This window comes from Heterocephalus glaber, unplaced genomic scaffold, assembly GCF_053883595.1.
Source record: "Heterocephalus glaber isolate CG9 unplaced genomic scaffold, H.glaber_assembly_v1.0 deba00001497, whole genome shotgun sequence".
In the NCBI taxonomy this organism is placed as follows: Eukaryota; Metazoa; Chordata; class Mammalia; order Rodentia; family Bathyergidae; genus Heterocephalus; species Heterocephalus glaber.
The window spans coordinates 10,812,284-10,828,706 of NW_028258320.1; the positions used below are offsets into that span (position 1 = coordinate 10,812,284).

Sequence of the window (16,423 nt, forward strand, 5' to 3'; positions counted from 1 at the left end):
TTGTAAAAACACTACCAGAGGGTGGTGTTTAGTCTCGATTTGGAGATGCAGAAATGAGCTGGGTGTGGTGGCGCCTGCCTGTAATCCACAGCACTACCGGAGGCTGAAATAAGAGGATCTCAGGTTTGAGCCCAGCCTAGGTAATTTAGCAATTTAGAGAAACCCAATTTAAAGAGACCCTGTCTTGATTTTTTAAGACAAGGTCTCTCCATGTAGTTCAGCCTGGTCTTGAATTCTGTGTGTAGCCCAGGCTGGCCTGCAACTCATAGTGATCCTCCTGAGTGCTGGGATGACAGGTGTGTGCCACCAAGGCCAGCCATCCTCACCCCTTTCTAAAGTAATTATTTGAGATAGGTTCTCACTTGAGCCCAGGTTGCACTTGAACTTGAGATTCTACTGCCTTGGCCTCTCAGAGTGCCCGGATTAAAGATGTGCACCACCATTCCCAGATGCCTTACAGTTTTTTTTTTTTTTTGTACCCAGATTGAACTCAGGACCTTGCTCTTTCGAGGCAGGTGGCAGCACCACTGAGCTACATCCCCAGCCCTGGCTCACAATTCTTGAGGACAAAATTCAAAATCGAGTCAGCAAGGTGGGGGGTTCCCTCTGGAAACTCAGAGGGAGTCCGCCCCAGCCTCTCCTAGTTGGTGGTTGACCCCAGTTCTGTACCTGTAGTCGAATCTCCACTCCAATCCCTGCCTCCCGGACACATGACCTTCTTTCGTATGGGTGGGTCTCTGAATCTGAACTTCTCTCCTCTTACCAGGACACAGTGATTGGATCAGGAGCCACCCTAACCCGGTAGGACCTCCTTTGAACTTGATTTATGTCTGCAAAGACCCCAAGCCCCAGGACCTGGACACATCTTGGGGCATAATTCAAACCAGCATGGCGCGTGGAGGAGGCTGTGTGTGGGGAAGTCTCCAAAAGGTATAAAAATACACTATAGAAACAGAAGGTCATAACAAGGTCATTGATTAAAGGCATCTAAGACTGAGTCTGTTTACAAAAGATCGCCTCCAGAGTTTCCGTTGTGCGTGAATCAAATAAATAGTTTCCTGAGCGTGTGTCCATTACTGCACAGTCTCTGGAAAAAGTGCTCTTGGCAACTGGGCTTCCTTACTCCTGCTTTGCAAGGCTTCCTGGGAAGGCTCAAATCATCCCACCATCCCTCGGGAGTAGTTCCGGGAGACCTGTCTCCCTCCAGTCCCTCCTGTCTCAGACTCCCTTTCCTTCTGGGATTTACAGTCGTACCAACCATAAACAAACTGAGTCTCCAGCTTTTCTATTCTTCCTTCCCCTCAACATCCACTTTCCTTTTGCCACCTAGAACAGAGATTCCAGGTGTGTCCCCAAAGGTGGGTGCCTCACAGGTGATTTTGGCTGTGTGGCTGCTGTTACAGAAGTTGTGGAGTAGGAACAGTCTTGGGAAGGAAGAGCCAGGGAGCTGGGGCAGAACTCAGGTTCCACTCCCCTAAAACCTTTGTCAGCCAGAGAAGCCCAGGGAGTCTGAGCAGGGAACATCCTTAAATAGTTTAGTTCCAGCACGTTGCAGGCTACACTAGGTCATGGGGGTCTTAAATACTTTCAGAAAGCTATGAACCCCATCCCAGAAGAATACATAAATGCTCACCAAAATTTTGGAGATAATTTCCAAAGCTTCATTGATCACTTGAATTTAACCATGAAGCCACAGTTTAGAACTTCTGATGTACTTTTCTCCCCCAACCCCTTTCTTCTGAGGAGAAAACAGATGAACCAGGGTAACTGATCTGCTCCCATCTGGGCAGCTATTTAGAGGGCAGTGTAAAGCGGAAGTTCAAATTCTGGTGCTCTCCTTCTAACCCTCTTATAGACACTTTGTTTCTGTTAAGCACATATGATGAGCCAGGCGGGGTGGTGCACACCTGTAATCACAGCACTTGGGAGGCTGAGCCAGGAGGATTGCTGCAAATTTGAGGCCAGCCTGGGTCACATAGGGAGATCTAGGCCAGCCTGGAATACATAGCAAGACTGTTTCAAAACAAAAACAAACCCATTAAGTACACAGACTTCTCCCAGCAAAGAAGCAGAACATTGAAGAAGACTTTGCTTTTAGGCTGCAAAAAGGAAGTGCAGGGATGGAAGTGACTGACAGTAGAATAAGTCCTTCCATATCTCCCAGGTCTATAGGTGAGATTGACTATTCTGAGGCAGGCATCTGAGGTGGCCCTGGATCCCACTGCCCCGGAGGAGAATCAGAGAGCCATCCTGGGGGTGCAGCTTTGTGGTGGAGTCTGCAGAGCGTTGCCACATACTATTAGATCTTCTTGAGGTCGTGGGGAAGCAAGGAAGCTCCGCGATTTGCTACATTCTGGGGGCGACATCCAGGGAGTAAAGACAGGACCCCCACCCACAGCTAACCTTCACCACTCTCTTCCTCCTCCCGAAACACACCTCTCTGCCCTCAGCACCCCAATCCCTTTCGACTTGAACCAACTCCGTTCCGCAGAGGACAAAGATTTTAGGAACCGAGCCTCACTTTAGGAGATTTTATCGAGAAAAATCTTTATACAGGAGCGTCTTGGAATGGGGAACCCTCGCAGTCTTGGTGGAGGTCTTAAATTAGAAGTGTCCAAATTCGTCCCCCCCCCCACCCCCGCGTCCAGGCTTTGGGGGCAGGATTTGTACCAGGGGTCCCCAATAGCTTGGGGGCTGGCCTAACAGCGTTCAGGGACCCCTGCTGTGCCGGGGGGGGGGCGAGAGAGCGATCTCCGCCGCGTCCCGCCGGGAGGAGGGGGGGCGGGACCCTGGAACCCCTCCCCCCTCTCTGGTCCCCTGCCAGGCCGGCGGGGAGAGGAGCAGGAGGGCGGGCCCCGCGGGATGAGCGGGCCGGGGCGCACGGGTGCGCGGGCCAAGCAGGCGGGAGTCGCTGGGGCCGGGAGTGGCGCGCGCGGGCCGGGGGCGGGGGCATGGCCGGCTTGAGCGGGGCCTCGGGGCGCGCCCCGGCTGCCGTCCCCACCTCCGCCTCCTCCTCCTCCTCCTCCTCCGTCTCCTCCTCCCCCTCCAGTCCCGCCGCCGCGGCAGCCAACATGGCCGCGCCCCGGAGCCCGGGAGGCGGCCGCCGCTGAGCGCGCCCGGCCGCCCAGGCCCGGCCCTGGCCCCCGGCGCATCGCGGGACCCGGCGCGCTCGGTTGTGGGTCCCGGAGCGCCGGGCGCCGTGCGCGGGGCGGGGCGGAGCGGGCGGCCGCCGCCATGGAGCCCCGGCGCCGGGCGCTGCTAGCCCGGTGTCAGCAGAGCCTGGCGCAGGCCATGACCGAGGTGGAAGCCGTGCTCGGGCTGCTCGAGGCCGCGGGCGCGCTCAGCCCCGGCGAGCGGCGGCGGTTGGACGCGGAGGCCGGGGGCGCCAAGGCGGAGCTTCTGCTGAAGCTGCTGCTGGCCAAAGAGCACGACCACTTCCAGGACCTGCGCGCCGCGCTGGAGAAGACGCAGCCTCACCTGCTGTCCATTCTCTACCTGGACGGCGTCGCGGGGGCGCCGCAGCCCACCGAGGGCGCCGGTGAGTGCGTGCGGGACTCCGCCCGGGAACCTCGCCGGGCCGTGCTCCTCCTGGGTGGCCGCGGGTGGCACCTTCTCTCCCCGAGCCCATCCGCGGAGGGGACGATGCCTTGCAACCCGGATTCAGCCCTCTGCCCCCAGCCCTGCCTGAACAATGCCCCCCGAGGAGGGCTGTCCCCTCCCAGGTGCCAGGGCTGCAGGGTCCAGTGCAGGCCACCAGCTCTATCCCTGGGGTGGGGTTTCGGGGGGTGCCTCCAAGGGTGTCTCCAAGGGGTGTCAGTTTCTCTCCCGAGCTTTTCCATCTACCCCTCGCCAGTGCTTTGGGAGGCCAAGACTGCCTTTAATCAGCGGTACCACCTAGGAGAGAACCTGGGTCAGGACCGGTACTGGTATATTTTGGTCCCTGCCACCCCGTTTCAGGACCACCTTGTCTTTTGAGTTTCTCACTGTCTTGGTCCCCTTCCCTTTGCCCGGTCTCTTAGCTCTCTGGGACTTGTGGTTGATCATGCACAATGCCTGCCCAGGTTTCTTTGGAAACTGTGGGCCCGGAAAAGTTGGGGAAGTTGCATTGCACCATGGGAAAATCCTAGGCGCGCTTGCTGGGGCTCAGTTCCCTGCCTGAGAGCCCCGAGCTGCCTGCGGAGAAAGGCTGGTGGTGGCTGGCTTCCTTAGGGGGTGTCTTTAGAACCGCTGTGTGCTTGCTCTTGGGGGTGACTGACTGACTGTAAGTACCCGCGTGGGGGCAGGGTGCTGCTGGGAGTGTGTGACCAGTGGCGGTCTCGTCCTGTCTCTGTCTGGGAGTGTGGAAGCCAGAGGGTACAGCACTCACCAAGGAAGGAGGAGAACTAGCAATTACTGTGCACCTACTGCTGAGGCAGGTACTCTGCTTTATCAAGTTTAATTGATGTCACCGCCATATGAGCTGGCTGGTACTCCTGCTTTGCGAAAAAGAAAACTTTGTCTTTCAGTGGTTAAAATGCCGAGAAAGTATTGGGCACCAGGAGTTTTGAATTATGATCTGTTGTTTTGGTTAACTCATTCAGAACCAGGGAACAGTAAGTTTTGTTTTGTGTTTTTCTGAGTCTTGTCTTTGTTTCTAAGAGTGAGCTGGTATATACAATAAAAATAAAGACATATGTATATAGAAGGAAAAAAGTAAACTGGGAGGGCTGAGAAGCTGCCCTTAGCAATTTGGGCAGAGACCAAGGAGATGGGTTTATGTGGCTGTTAAAGGCCTCACTTATTAAGAGGGTGATATTATAAGGTGTTCTTGGTAACAGCTCGCATCTCCATGGGCAACTTCACTTTTTATAGCTGAAGGAAACTGACAGCCTGCCAGACAGCAGGTCGTTTCATTGCTGGCTTTCCTGTTTCCACCTTAGGCTCTGACCTTCTTCAATCTCTGTCCCTCAAACCTGCATTCTGTGCCCAGAACTGTGGTTGTAGTAGAGTTGCTGGGCAAACCCAGTCCTTTCCTGGGATAGTCTGTGAAAGGTGCCAGGCAGGGGCTGTCAGATGTAGAGCCATGAGGATAAAGACAGCTGGGTCTCTCATCTGGGTACTTTTTTCTTTTTAATTGCTGGTCTCTGTTTTTGAAGGAAGAAGTTTATCCAAGGTCTCTTTCCAGAAATCTTTCTCCAACGAAGCCCAGACTTGAAGTCTTTGAATGGTGTGTGCACCAGCAGTAGCTTTCATCTTTGCATTAGATGAATTAGGGGATGCATTGCCATTAATTAGGGTCCATCCTTTCCTTGCCTAATGAGGAAGGTAGGGCCTCTGGGGGCTGAAGTTCCAGGAGTCAGTCCTGACCTCTAAGGAGGGGACCCAATAGGGTTTGAATTTTATACCCAGGGCAAGGATTTCAGACCCATTTTCTCACAGTGAAGAGTCCTATGGCTTCCAAGAAGGTTATGAAGTCCTTAGAAAAATAATTTTCAGGGGAAGTTATGTTCATTTTATTTTAGACATTAGGAAGAAGTTAGGATAGCATTTGGTCTGGCTACTGGGAGCCTCTTGGGGTGGGGGTGACATGGTGTGTAAGTAAGCAGTGGCTCATTGGGGACTTTGTGAAGGACAGATCCCTCTACCTTGGCCTCTCTCCTTATAGGGCAGAGCTTAGTGAGTGAAGGAGCGGCTGTGGCAGGAGGCATGGTGGCACTGCTCCTGTCCCCAAGGAGCCACATCAGGGGAACCCAACTCTGTGTCCTGCCTCCTTCCACTCGCCAGCCATTTCCATGCCGGTGCAGGTCCACAGCTCAGCGAGCTCCCTTGTGGAGCCTGAGAGAGTCATCTGGCTTCCTTGGGACCCTTAGTGTCAAGAGGATCTACTTTGTCACCATCTGAGGAGGTGGCACTGTCACTTGCTTAGGGGCTTCCTTGGTAGATTCCACAGCTCATGTGTGAATGCCCTTCCCTGATGGGCACTGGTGTGCTGTGGGAGTCTGCAGTGCCCATGCTCAGATCCCAGACCTGGGGGTACCGAGGAGACTTGGAGACTTCCAGGGTGGTTGAGGAGGGGCAGGGCTCCCATTCCCAGTTTGATAGCCCATTGCTACTGGGCACTCAGTGTCTTCCTGTCCTACTCACTGATTCTGTGGCCACCCCAGTGGGATTCATGGCATCCTGTTATCTTCATGACACCGTTTTCCTAGGCCTTGTCACCTGTGAGGGAGAAGTCCCAGGGCAGAGAGGTGCTTGCTGGAGGTGTGTCTGGGCCCCTGGCTCCCCATATCTCATCTAGGGGTGGTTTTTTCTCCTATCTGATCAGGCCTTCCCACTACAGTTTCAGGCTACTTCCTGTCACTGGGGACCCCTGGGATCCTAGGTTTTTCTTGCCTCTGATACAGGGATCTGTGGGGAGGAAGTGAGCACCTTTACCCCAGCTGACAGGTGAGAAGCGCTCAGCTCTGGTGTGGCTTGGGTCTGTGTTCCTCCTAGTTGTTGCAGAGCCTAGTTTGATCATTCCTTTGTGTTTTATCTTTGATGCAGTTTCAAAGTCAGGGTTTCTTCAAGTATAAATAAATTAAAGAGCAAAATAAAAGCTAGATAATAGGCAACAGGGAGATAGATCCTTTGCAAATGGGAAGGGGACCAAGACATGGAGAGAGTAGAAGGAGAGTAAAAAGGATTACATGTCATGGTTGTGTACCAACTCCTCCTGAGGAGTGTGATCATTATGTGGTACAAACATACAGTAATAAAGATAGACATTAAAAAAATCAGGCTTTCTCCCTTGAAGATCCTAGACTCCCCGCCTCTGGGGTCATCCCAGTGTCTTCATCTGTAAGTTGGGGCTAAAGGAGCCCAGCTGCCTGCCTCTGCCCGGGGAGGGCCGGATGCCTCAGGGAGGATTGAGGTGCTGGTCTGCTTGGGCCAGGTGGGGTACACACAGCCAGGGGCGCATAGATGCAGTTCCAGCCTGCAGCTTGTCGCCGTGTTGGGGGAATGGGGCGCTGAGGAGAGCAACATTGTGACAGATCTGTGGAGTGACGCAGACTGACTCGCTTTCACCTGACTGGTGTCACCCCAGGGCGGCAGGGAGGTGGGGATCCAGAGGGCACCTGGAGGGTCGTGCTGCTGAGCCCAGGGAGGAGTTTGCGTGTTACTTGGGACTGTAGAAGTTAAAGCTGGGAGGCTCTTTTTTTTTTTTTAAAAAGAAAAGTAAGCCTGCTGGGCCCTTCTAGCAGGCTTGTGTGCTGGCTGTGGAGTGGCAGGCGTGGGTTATTTATTATTCAGTAGAGGTGACCTGTGCCTTTTGTCTTGCGCTGTCCCTTTGAGTACCAGCCACCTTTTCTTCATCCTTGCTGCCTGGAGGGTCAGCAGGGGAAGGGGCAGAAGGAAAAAGGCTCTAGCCACCACCGTAGTTTTTCTTTTGGTTTTTCAGCCTGTGTTATTGGAAGGGGGCCACAGAGGGACTTGAAAGTGATGGTCGATAAGAGGTTTCTAAATGAAGGGCAGCTTTTATTTCTGTGTGTATTAGTTCAGAGTACCTGTACTGCAAGTGACAAATATAGCTCAAACCATCTAGGCACAAAAGAGGATCTCTAAAAAAACCAAAAAAAACAAACAAAAAAGAGGATTTCAAAAACAGAAAAGAGAATTTTATTAACTTATAAAGATATGTGGTATATAATGATATTAGTCAATAGTGGACCACATATATGACAATGATTATAGATTATATTTATTTATTTAATTTTTTGAGGGTTTTTTTGCTTAAATTCTTCTATTGGTACATTTTAGGTATACAATATGCTTAAATTTATCATTGGGTCCTTGTACCTGTACATGATGTATCTTGGTTCTTATTTTTTCCCCATTACCTGTGTGCCCTTCACCCCCACCACCCTTCCCTATTTACATAGACTTCGTTTCCATTTTTCTTTTCTTTTCTCATAATTTTTCCTTTCCATTCTTCCCTTTCCCCATCTCTTCCCACCACCGCTTCCCCTTTGGACCTTTTCCTATTTCAAAGTATCAATTGTTAGTTATTAATCCTTTTAATCCTTGTTTATACTCTCAGTTTCTCACACCAGAGAAACGATTCGGTATTTACACATGTGTGTCTTATTTATTTCACTTAAGAGTATGGCCTCAATATGGATCTTTTTTTGGGGGGCCGGGTACTGGAGATCAAACTTGGGTCCTTGTGCTTGCGCAGCAGGTGACAAAAACACTGAGCTAAATGCCCAGGCCCTTGGTTTTTTTTTGAGATAAGATATCACTATGTAGTTCAGCATGGCCTTGAACTCACTATGGAGCCCAGGCTGGCCTCAAAATTATGGTGATCTTCCTGCTTCAGCCTCCTGAGTACTGGGATTACAGGTGTGCGCCACCACACCTGGCATGTTTCTTGTCTTTTTTTTGGTACGGGGGTGGGGGGGGATGGAACTCAGGTCCTTGAGCTTGTGGGGCAGGCGCTGGAACCACTGAGCTAAATCCCTGGCTCCGAGTCTCTGTCTTTAAGTAACAAATGACTACACCCAAAACCTTGAGATGGCTGGGAGACGGTTGATCCCCTGAACTTTTGGAGCATTCCCTGTGGGCCTGCAATGTGGCCTCAGGCCCTTCTGGGCTTTTATCTTCACAGCTTCTGGCCAGAGAAGAAATCAGACCAGGCAGAAGAATCTCCTGGAAGGATTCTGCTTTCCCTTCCAGTGTTGTGTGTCCCTGTGAGGCCCGGTCGCTGTGGCTGGGTTCGAGGACTAAGATAGGCCCAGCAGTAGGCAGGGTGTTGTGATTGGTGGCCTGTCCAGCACCACGTGGCCTTTTAGTGGACACAGTAGTAGTTTTCCAGGAGAGGATGAGCAGTGTCTAGTCACTTCCTCATCCTGGAACAAAATACTCAGCACCCATGACTTAAAGGAGAAGAAGTTTACTTTGTTATTTAGAGGATTCAGTCCATGGTCTGGTGGCTGCAAGGCAGGAAGGCACGGTGAAAGGATCTGGTGGAGGAGAGCTGCTCACCTCATGGTGGCCAGGAAAGCAGAGAGAAAAAGGAGGAGCCAGGGAGGGAGATGAACCCTTCCTGGTAATGTCCCCAGTGACCTGCATGTAACTAGACCCCACCTCCTAACAGCAAGTGGGTTAATCCACTGATGAGTATAGCATTTCCAAACACATGGGCTTTCTGGGGACACTGCAGATCTAAACCGTAACAGGGAGTGTCTAACCACTACATGTCAGCTTTGCATAACAATACAAATAGTCAAGGAGCTCATTGTTGGAGTGAGGGGGGTCATGGTCCCCCAGAGCTTCCCAGGGAGTCCAACCTTTACCCCCGGGAGACCCTCTCATCCTGCACTATAGCCAGGGTTTCCAAGATGCCCATACTTGCCACCTGCCCCTGGTTTGCCTCCTGTGAATCCCTTGCTCCTGGCGTGGGGTGCCCAGGAAGGACGATGGACCAGAAGATGAGAAAGAACACGAAGAAAGCTGGAGAAAAGATTCACAAATATCACAGCCTAGCGAGCATTCCCTCTGCTCTTCCAGCAGTGACTCTCATTAGGTACCGTCCCTGGAGCCTACCCGCAAGTCTCCCTGGTTCTTTTTTTTGAGACAGGGTGTTTTAAGTCATTCAAGGTGCCCAGACTGGCCTTGAACTTGCAACCCTCCTTCCTCAGCCTCCTGAATGCTGGGTTTGCGGACAAGCACCGCCACAAGTCTTACCCGTTCTGGCCTCTCGTCAGTGTCTTATGGCGGAAGTTAGGCCCGTCCCTGCCTTAGCCCTGCCTTGCCGCTCAGCCCTCCTGACCAGGAGGGATACAACAGGCCGCAGAAGCCATCCTCTCCCTGTCTGGGTGAACCTTCAGCCCGAATGTGAGCAGAGAGCTGTTTTTTTTTGGGAAATGGTGAGATCTCTGTGCTGAAGACAAATTTAGGATTTGTAAAATATGAAAAAAAAGATTTGTAAAATTGGATTTCTTTTTCAACTTCCTTTTGTAATCCAATGGCTGGGAAGTTTTGTGAAAATTTAATAATGAAGCATAACCTGTGCTTTTTTTTAAGTCATGGTGGGACATTTGGGTGATTTAGTGGCACATAGATTTCAGAAGGCCTTTTATTCATGGGACGAGGGCTGAGTTACTGGGAAGTTGAGGTGATTCGGTTGATGGCCTTGTCTGCCATTTAAAAAAGGGCCGAGGATTTAGCTCAGCGGTTGCACAGATGTAAGGACCCGAGTTCGATCCCCTGTACCAAAAAAAAAAAGTTAATTTTTATTAGTACGCGTTACAGCATGTGCTGATCATGTTCACTGTGGGTAGTGTGGACATGTGCATAACGTGTCTTGATTCTTTTTGCTTCCCCATCCACTCCTCTCGCTTTTCCCTTCTCCAGCCCCCTCTATCCCTTAGCTCCCTTCTCTTTTGCAAAAGCTTTATCTGCCGTTTCCTATTATCCATCTTTTAGTTTGCTCTTTCATTTATTTATACTTTGGGTTTTTCATGTAGGAGAAACCATGCAATATTTAAGCTTGTGTGTCTGATTTATTTCACTTAACATGGTCTCAAGGTGCATCCATTTTCCTACACATGACTCAAGTTTATTCTTCTTTACAACAGAGTAGTACCTCATTGTGTATCAGTACCACATTTTCTTTTCTTTTTGGTTTTTTTGAGACAGGGTCTCGCTATGCATTTCAGCCTGGGCTTGAACTCACTACACAGGCCAGACTGGCCTCGAACTCATGGTGATCCTCCTGCTTCAGTCTCCCGAGTGCTGGGATTATAGGCATGCACCACCACATCCTGCCCACATTTTCTTTATCCATTCATCTGTTGTCGGACATGGCTGCTTCCAAGATTGTCTGCACTTTGGAGCCTGACCTCTACTCCTTTATCCAGGATGCTATTTCTAGTCCTGTTCTCATTCCTAACTCTCTTGGTCCACGTGCAGCTCTTTTTCCTCAAATCAAAACAAAATACAGCGCAGCCATTTCATGATGCCCTTTGTCAATCAGTGGTGAGGAAAAAGGAGAGTATTTTGTTACTGTGGGGAGCCTGTGACGTATCAGTAGCAACAGGAGACTGAAACCAGCCTTGGATCCAGAAAAGCGGTACTCCTAATACTCCCTTGACTTCCGTGAGGACACCTTGTCAATGTGCTAGGCAGGTGGCAAGGTGGCTCTTCCTGGGGCTGTGGGGCTCAAGAGCAGAATGTGATTTCCATGAGCTGAAAGCCCCCTGCACTCGGGATGTCTGGAACAGTGCTGGCCTGAGGTGGCTATTTGGTGACTTCGGTTGAAGGGATGAGTGGTCAGCTGTGGGTAGAGTGCATGGTGTGTCTGCGTCCATATCCTCTTCACAGACCCACAGATTCCTGAGCGGTGACTTCACGGTGGCAGAAGGCTGTGGGAGAGGAAGGCTCGGGCAAGTCCCAGATGCGCACACAGATGTCACCACCCACGGAAAGTCTGTGCTGGAAGCAGGTGGCATGACCTTGCTGTCTTGAGTCCCCAAGGTCGCCCATCAGGTACAGGCAGTGTGGGGCTGGCTGCCAGGAGCCCCATGGCTGCCTGCGTTGCCTGCTATCGGTCTGGAGCGTCTGAATGTCAGCTTGCTGTCCCAGAGAGATCCTGGAATGGGGATGTGCTCCTAAGGGCAGTGTCTCCCCTTGGCTGAGTCTCTTAGGGCTTTCAGTGCAGTGGTAAAAAGAGAAGAGGGGGAGCACTGACTGGGGAGCTGTGCAGCCCCGCGGGGTTCTGAGCTCTCCCCAGGTGGCATCTGGTCCCAAGAAGGGTGGCAGTTGGGCTGGACTCCATTTCTGGGGCTCGCTCAGGCTCGACACTCTGATTGCTGTTAATCTAATGTAATGTTAGCATGGAGTGCTTTTTGATCCTCTGGCTTTGTATTTCCTGACAAAGCAGAGGAGAGGTAAATTTTCTCAGTGCTGGCCCTGCTCCAGTCCACTGTACCCTCAGCCCCCAGCCAGGGGCCCTGTGGTGATCTGTGGCCCTGGGAAGGCGGGAGCTTGAGGGAGAGCAGCCGGGCGACAGGTGTGGGGCTGCGTGTCCGTCCGTGCAGCAGGGATGCTGGCTGTGTTCTGGGGGAATTTTTAAGATGAGCTGGAGGAAAATCGGGTCTTTCTAAAGCATTTGCCGGGGACAGATGGCGTATCTCTGAAATGCCTCTATTGATCTTTTTAAGGCAGAGTTCCACGAAAGTGCCGCAGAAATGTTTAAACCCAAGCAGACATTTGGAGTATCCTATGCCGGTGATCTATCCCTCTAAAACCATGGTGCATAATTTTCCTTCCTGTTGGGGCCGGGATGTAGCTGAGTGGCATCGCACCTGCTTGGCAAACACAAGATCCTGAGTTCGATTCCTGGCACCCCCCCAAAAAAAACCCACATTAATTCTCCTTTCTGTTGACCCTGAAGTTTATTTCATACTAAGGGTCATAATCCATTTGCTTTGAGGTGGTTTTTTTTTTAAATTGAGGTAAGATTTACCTAACATAAAATTTTTTTTTTTTGGTGCCGGGGATCGAACTCAGGTCCTTGCACTTGCGCAGCAGGTGGTGAAACCACTGAGCTAAATCCCCAGCTCTATTTCTTTTTTTTAATTGTGGTAAAATATACATAATATGAAATTGGCTATTTTGACCTTTTATTTTGTTTTTTCGAAACAGGGTCTCCCTGCGTAGTTCAGGTTGCCCTTGAACTCACTGTGTAGCTCAGGCTGGCCTCAAACTCGTGGTGATCCTCCTTCTTCAGCCTCCTGAATGTTGGGATTGTAGGTGTGCACCACCTTGCCTGGTTCACCTGTTTTGAAAACTCCTTCTTGGTCTTTTTCTTTCTTTTTTTGTTTTTCGGTACCAGGGATTGAACTCAGGACCTTGCATGAACAAGCGCAGTGCCACTAGGCTAAATCCCTGGTTTTATTATTTTTTTTTAACCTTAACTATTGTCACTCCTTGACCCTATCCTGCATTTTGTAAGAGAATGATTAGCTGCTGACTGTAAACAAGCCCCTGCTCACAGGCAGGCTGGAGTGGGGGCTGGGCTGCTGCGTGAGACACAGTGCCTCTGGGGATGATGGCCCAGGACTCAGAGCTGCTGTCCCCAGGCTGTGTTGAGGCAGGATGTGTTTTCTCTGCTCACAGGGTGGGTGCAGGTGTGGTGCTGCTCTCTGTCACCTCGGCTCACCTGGCTGAATGGCACCTGTCAATGGTCCTGGGGCCTCCACAAGAATCTACTCAGTTTTGACCATTGCCAGTCGGTTGCCCAGATGTGGTGAAACTATGCTGTCAAATACTGAGCAAAGAGATAGCAAAACACATAGGAAGAAACTTAATTTTATTTACCTCTTTTAAGGTAAAAAGTAATACTTCAAATATGTCAATTAAAAAAATAATGTGACAAATTGGGCATGGGGTGCATGCCTGTAATCCCAGCATTCTGGGAGGCTCAGGCAGGAGGAGCACAAGTTTGAGCCCAGTCTGGGCAGTCGAGCAACCTAGCGAGATCCTATCTCAAAAGCAAAAACATAAAACAGGCTGCGGACGTAGCTCGCTGTGAAGGCCCTGGACTCAGTCCTTGGTATCACCAAAAAAAGAGAAGGAAAGCAAATGGTGCCCTCTTCAGTACCCAGCCGCCTCTGTTCTCCGCACTTCAATTCTCCCGCTCTCCTCTGGCCGGGACTTGGCTTCCTGTTTATTCTCCGGAAGCAGCCCACCACTGATGTGTACCCAGCTGGAAGGCCTGAGAGCCCACTTTGCCCATGTCCTTTATGTACAGATGCCACATGGTTCAGGGACCCACAGTGACTTGCTGGGATCCTGCTCTTCCCAGCTGGGAACAAGCTGGGTGGGGAACATCAGGGCTGGGCTGGTTTTTCCTGATTTGTGCTTGGTGCAGCCGGCACTAGGGCCTCTCAGGGCGTGGAGCTGTGCTGCAGCCTTTTCCTCCCAAGGAGCACACAGGATCTTTTACGAGCCACGCACTTGCCATTGATGGTGTACAGCTTGCTTAGGCTGCCAGCTGCCTAGAGGCTGGGCAAGCTCTGGAGTCCTTGTCACTTGCTTTATAAAGACCGCATTTGTTCTACTCTCCAGGCCGCCTGTGAACATCCACGCTGAGGTTTCCGTGTCCCGAGCCTGGTTGGTCCTCCGCAAGCGTCCTCTGTCCATCCGTCCGGCAGGCGTGTTTGACCACCTGTCACCCGGCGTGGTTTTTGGATGCAGACGTAGGACAGGGCATCTAAATTTAGTGCTGAGTCAGAGATCAGGTCTGACTTGGCAGGCGGGACCTCTGAGACGCTCTCTTTCTGTGTTACAGCAGAAGTTCTGGGCGCCACTCCTGCTCTGCTTAGTACTTAGTCACAGGACAGAGTTCAAGCAGGAAAGTGATGTCCTGAGCCGCTGGCCCCCCCAGGAGGAAAAACCTTTGACAAAGAAAAGAGGATCAAGTCAAGGCTCATGGACTCCAAGTGGACCCTGAGTCAGGGCCCACCCTGATGGCTGGCCACAGTAGGAACCCGATCCAGGAAAAAGGAAGAAAGTAAACAAACCCCAGGGAGATTGTTCTGAGTTTTTCCCCTGAGAACAGCTGCTCAGGCCGTGTGTGTGTGTGTGTGTGTGTGTGTGTGTGTGTGTGTGTGTGTGCGTGCGTGTGTGTGTGTGTGTGTGTACGTGCATGTGCATGCAGCCTTTGTATTTTCTTCTTGTTTGTTTCTGATAGAGAGCAGCAGATGACTTTTAAATATCTCATCACGCCCCCACCCCTCTTTTAAGGTCTCAGGGGAGAGAACAAAGCAGTGACCAGCTGCCCAGCTTTCTGTGGGAAGTTGTGACCTTTCATGTAGCCTGTTCTGCCTCAACTCCCTCATTGCATCAATCAGTGCTTACTAGAAAAGGGCATTACTTAATTTGAGACAGGCTCTCAAATTATAGTTCATGTATGTCCTGAACTCACTGTGTAGCCCAGGTTGGCCTCAAACTCACAGCGATTGTCCTGCCTCAGCTTCCCAAGGGCCAGGGTTATAGGTGTACACCACCACAACTGACTTACAGTGTTGTCTTCTTGCAAGGAGGGAGTCCACAGTGTTAGAGTGCCTCCCATCCAGATTCAGACCTGAATTTTACATGATTGTCCTCCATCTCTCCTGTCAGTCTATCTTTGGTCTCTGCTCCATACCGGGCTCTACTAGGTATCAAGCCAGCCAGAGTGAGAAGGCCACTGGTATCAACCAAGAACAGACCACAGGGCTGGGGATTTAGCTCAGTGGTTCTGGCACCTGCCTTGCAAGTGCAAGGTCCTGAGTTTGATCCCCAGTACCAAAAAAAAAAACCCCAAAAAACCACAGGCCCATACTCAGCATGGATTTGTTTTTTTAGCTGGAATATATATCATTTTATTCCACAACACTTTTCCTTTGTCATTGCTGTCTGTTCCAGAACTTTTAAGAAATGTCAGAATGTAGCCTGGTGTGGTAGGCCAAGGCAGGAGGATTGCAAGTTCAAGGGCACCCTGAGTAACTTAGCTGTCAATAAATGAATGAATGGGCTGGAGATGTAGCTCAGTGGTAGAGCATTTGCCAAATTTGTGTGAGGCCCTGGGTTCTATCCTCAGTACCACAAAACTAAAACAAGAAATACCAGAAGGTAATCAGTCTGACTTATTGCCTTTCATTTTATGATTTATAGTATACAGCAAAGGTTTTGTGTCCAAATATCTAAGATTCTCAGCAGGTCATAAAAAGCAGGCTCCAGCCGGCCGTGGTGGCGCACACCTGTAATCCCAGCACTCAGGAGGCTGAGGCAGGAGGATCGCCTTGAGTTCGAGGCCATCCTGGGCTACATAGTGAGTTCAAGGTCAGCCTAAACTAGAAAGTGAGACGCTGTCTCAAAAAATAAAAACAAAACAGGGGCCAGGAATTTAGCTCAGTGGCACTGCGCCTGCCTCACAAGTACAAGGTCCCAAGTTTGATCTCCTGTGCCAAAAAAAAAAAAAAAAAAAATTAAAGAATAACAAAAGAAAACATAAACAAAAAGCAGGCTCCTGTCTTCCCACCCCTGTTTGTCTTTATCACCTCCTTGGAAAGCCCAGAGTCGAGTAAGACAGAGGCCCCTGTGAGTGGGCCTGTGAGGAGGTCAGGGTCTCTGACCCACTGGGGCGCTCGCTTGGCAGGTGCTAGGGATCTGGGGCCAGGCCTATGGGAGACGAAGGAAGGCCTGGTTGCTGCCTCAGATCATTTGCTATGGCTGGAGAGGGCTCCACAGGGGATCTCGGTCACGTGACAGAGGCCAGAGGGCAGGGCTGGTGGGTGAGGGTGTGGACGCTGGCTTCGAGATCCCCTGAGGTGTCTTGTGTGTTGTTGGGTGGATTGGCACGATGGCTTTTCTTAAGCTTCAAGTCCGAGGATGGTCTCTGGGATGCCCGGACATG

The 16,423-nt window shown here is 51.0% G+C and overlaps 1 protein-coding gene across 4 annotated transcripts in view; it reads left to right on the plus strand.

The window, feature by feature from the left end:
• The first annotated feature begins 3,039 nt into the window (after positions 1 to 3,039).
• Positions 3,040 to 16,423, plus strand: part of Dlg5 (discs large MAGUK scaffold protein 5) — a 134,362-nt gene continuing 120,978 nt past the window's right edge. For 2 of the 4 annotated variants that reach the window (XM_004846375.3, XM_004846376.3), the window contains exon 1: positions 3,044 to 3,538. In XM_004846375.3, coding sequence (XP_004846432.1) covers positions 3,235 to 3,538 — 304 coding nt within the window. In that variant the 5' untranslated portion in view covers positions 3,044 to 3,234. Of the gene's footprint in view, positions 3,539 to 16,423 lie in introns of all 4 variants that reach the window. The other 2 variants (XM_087184671.1, XM_087184674.1) reach the window with 2 other exon arrangements.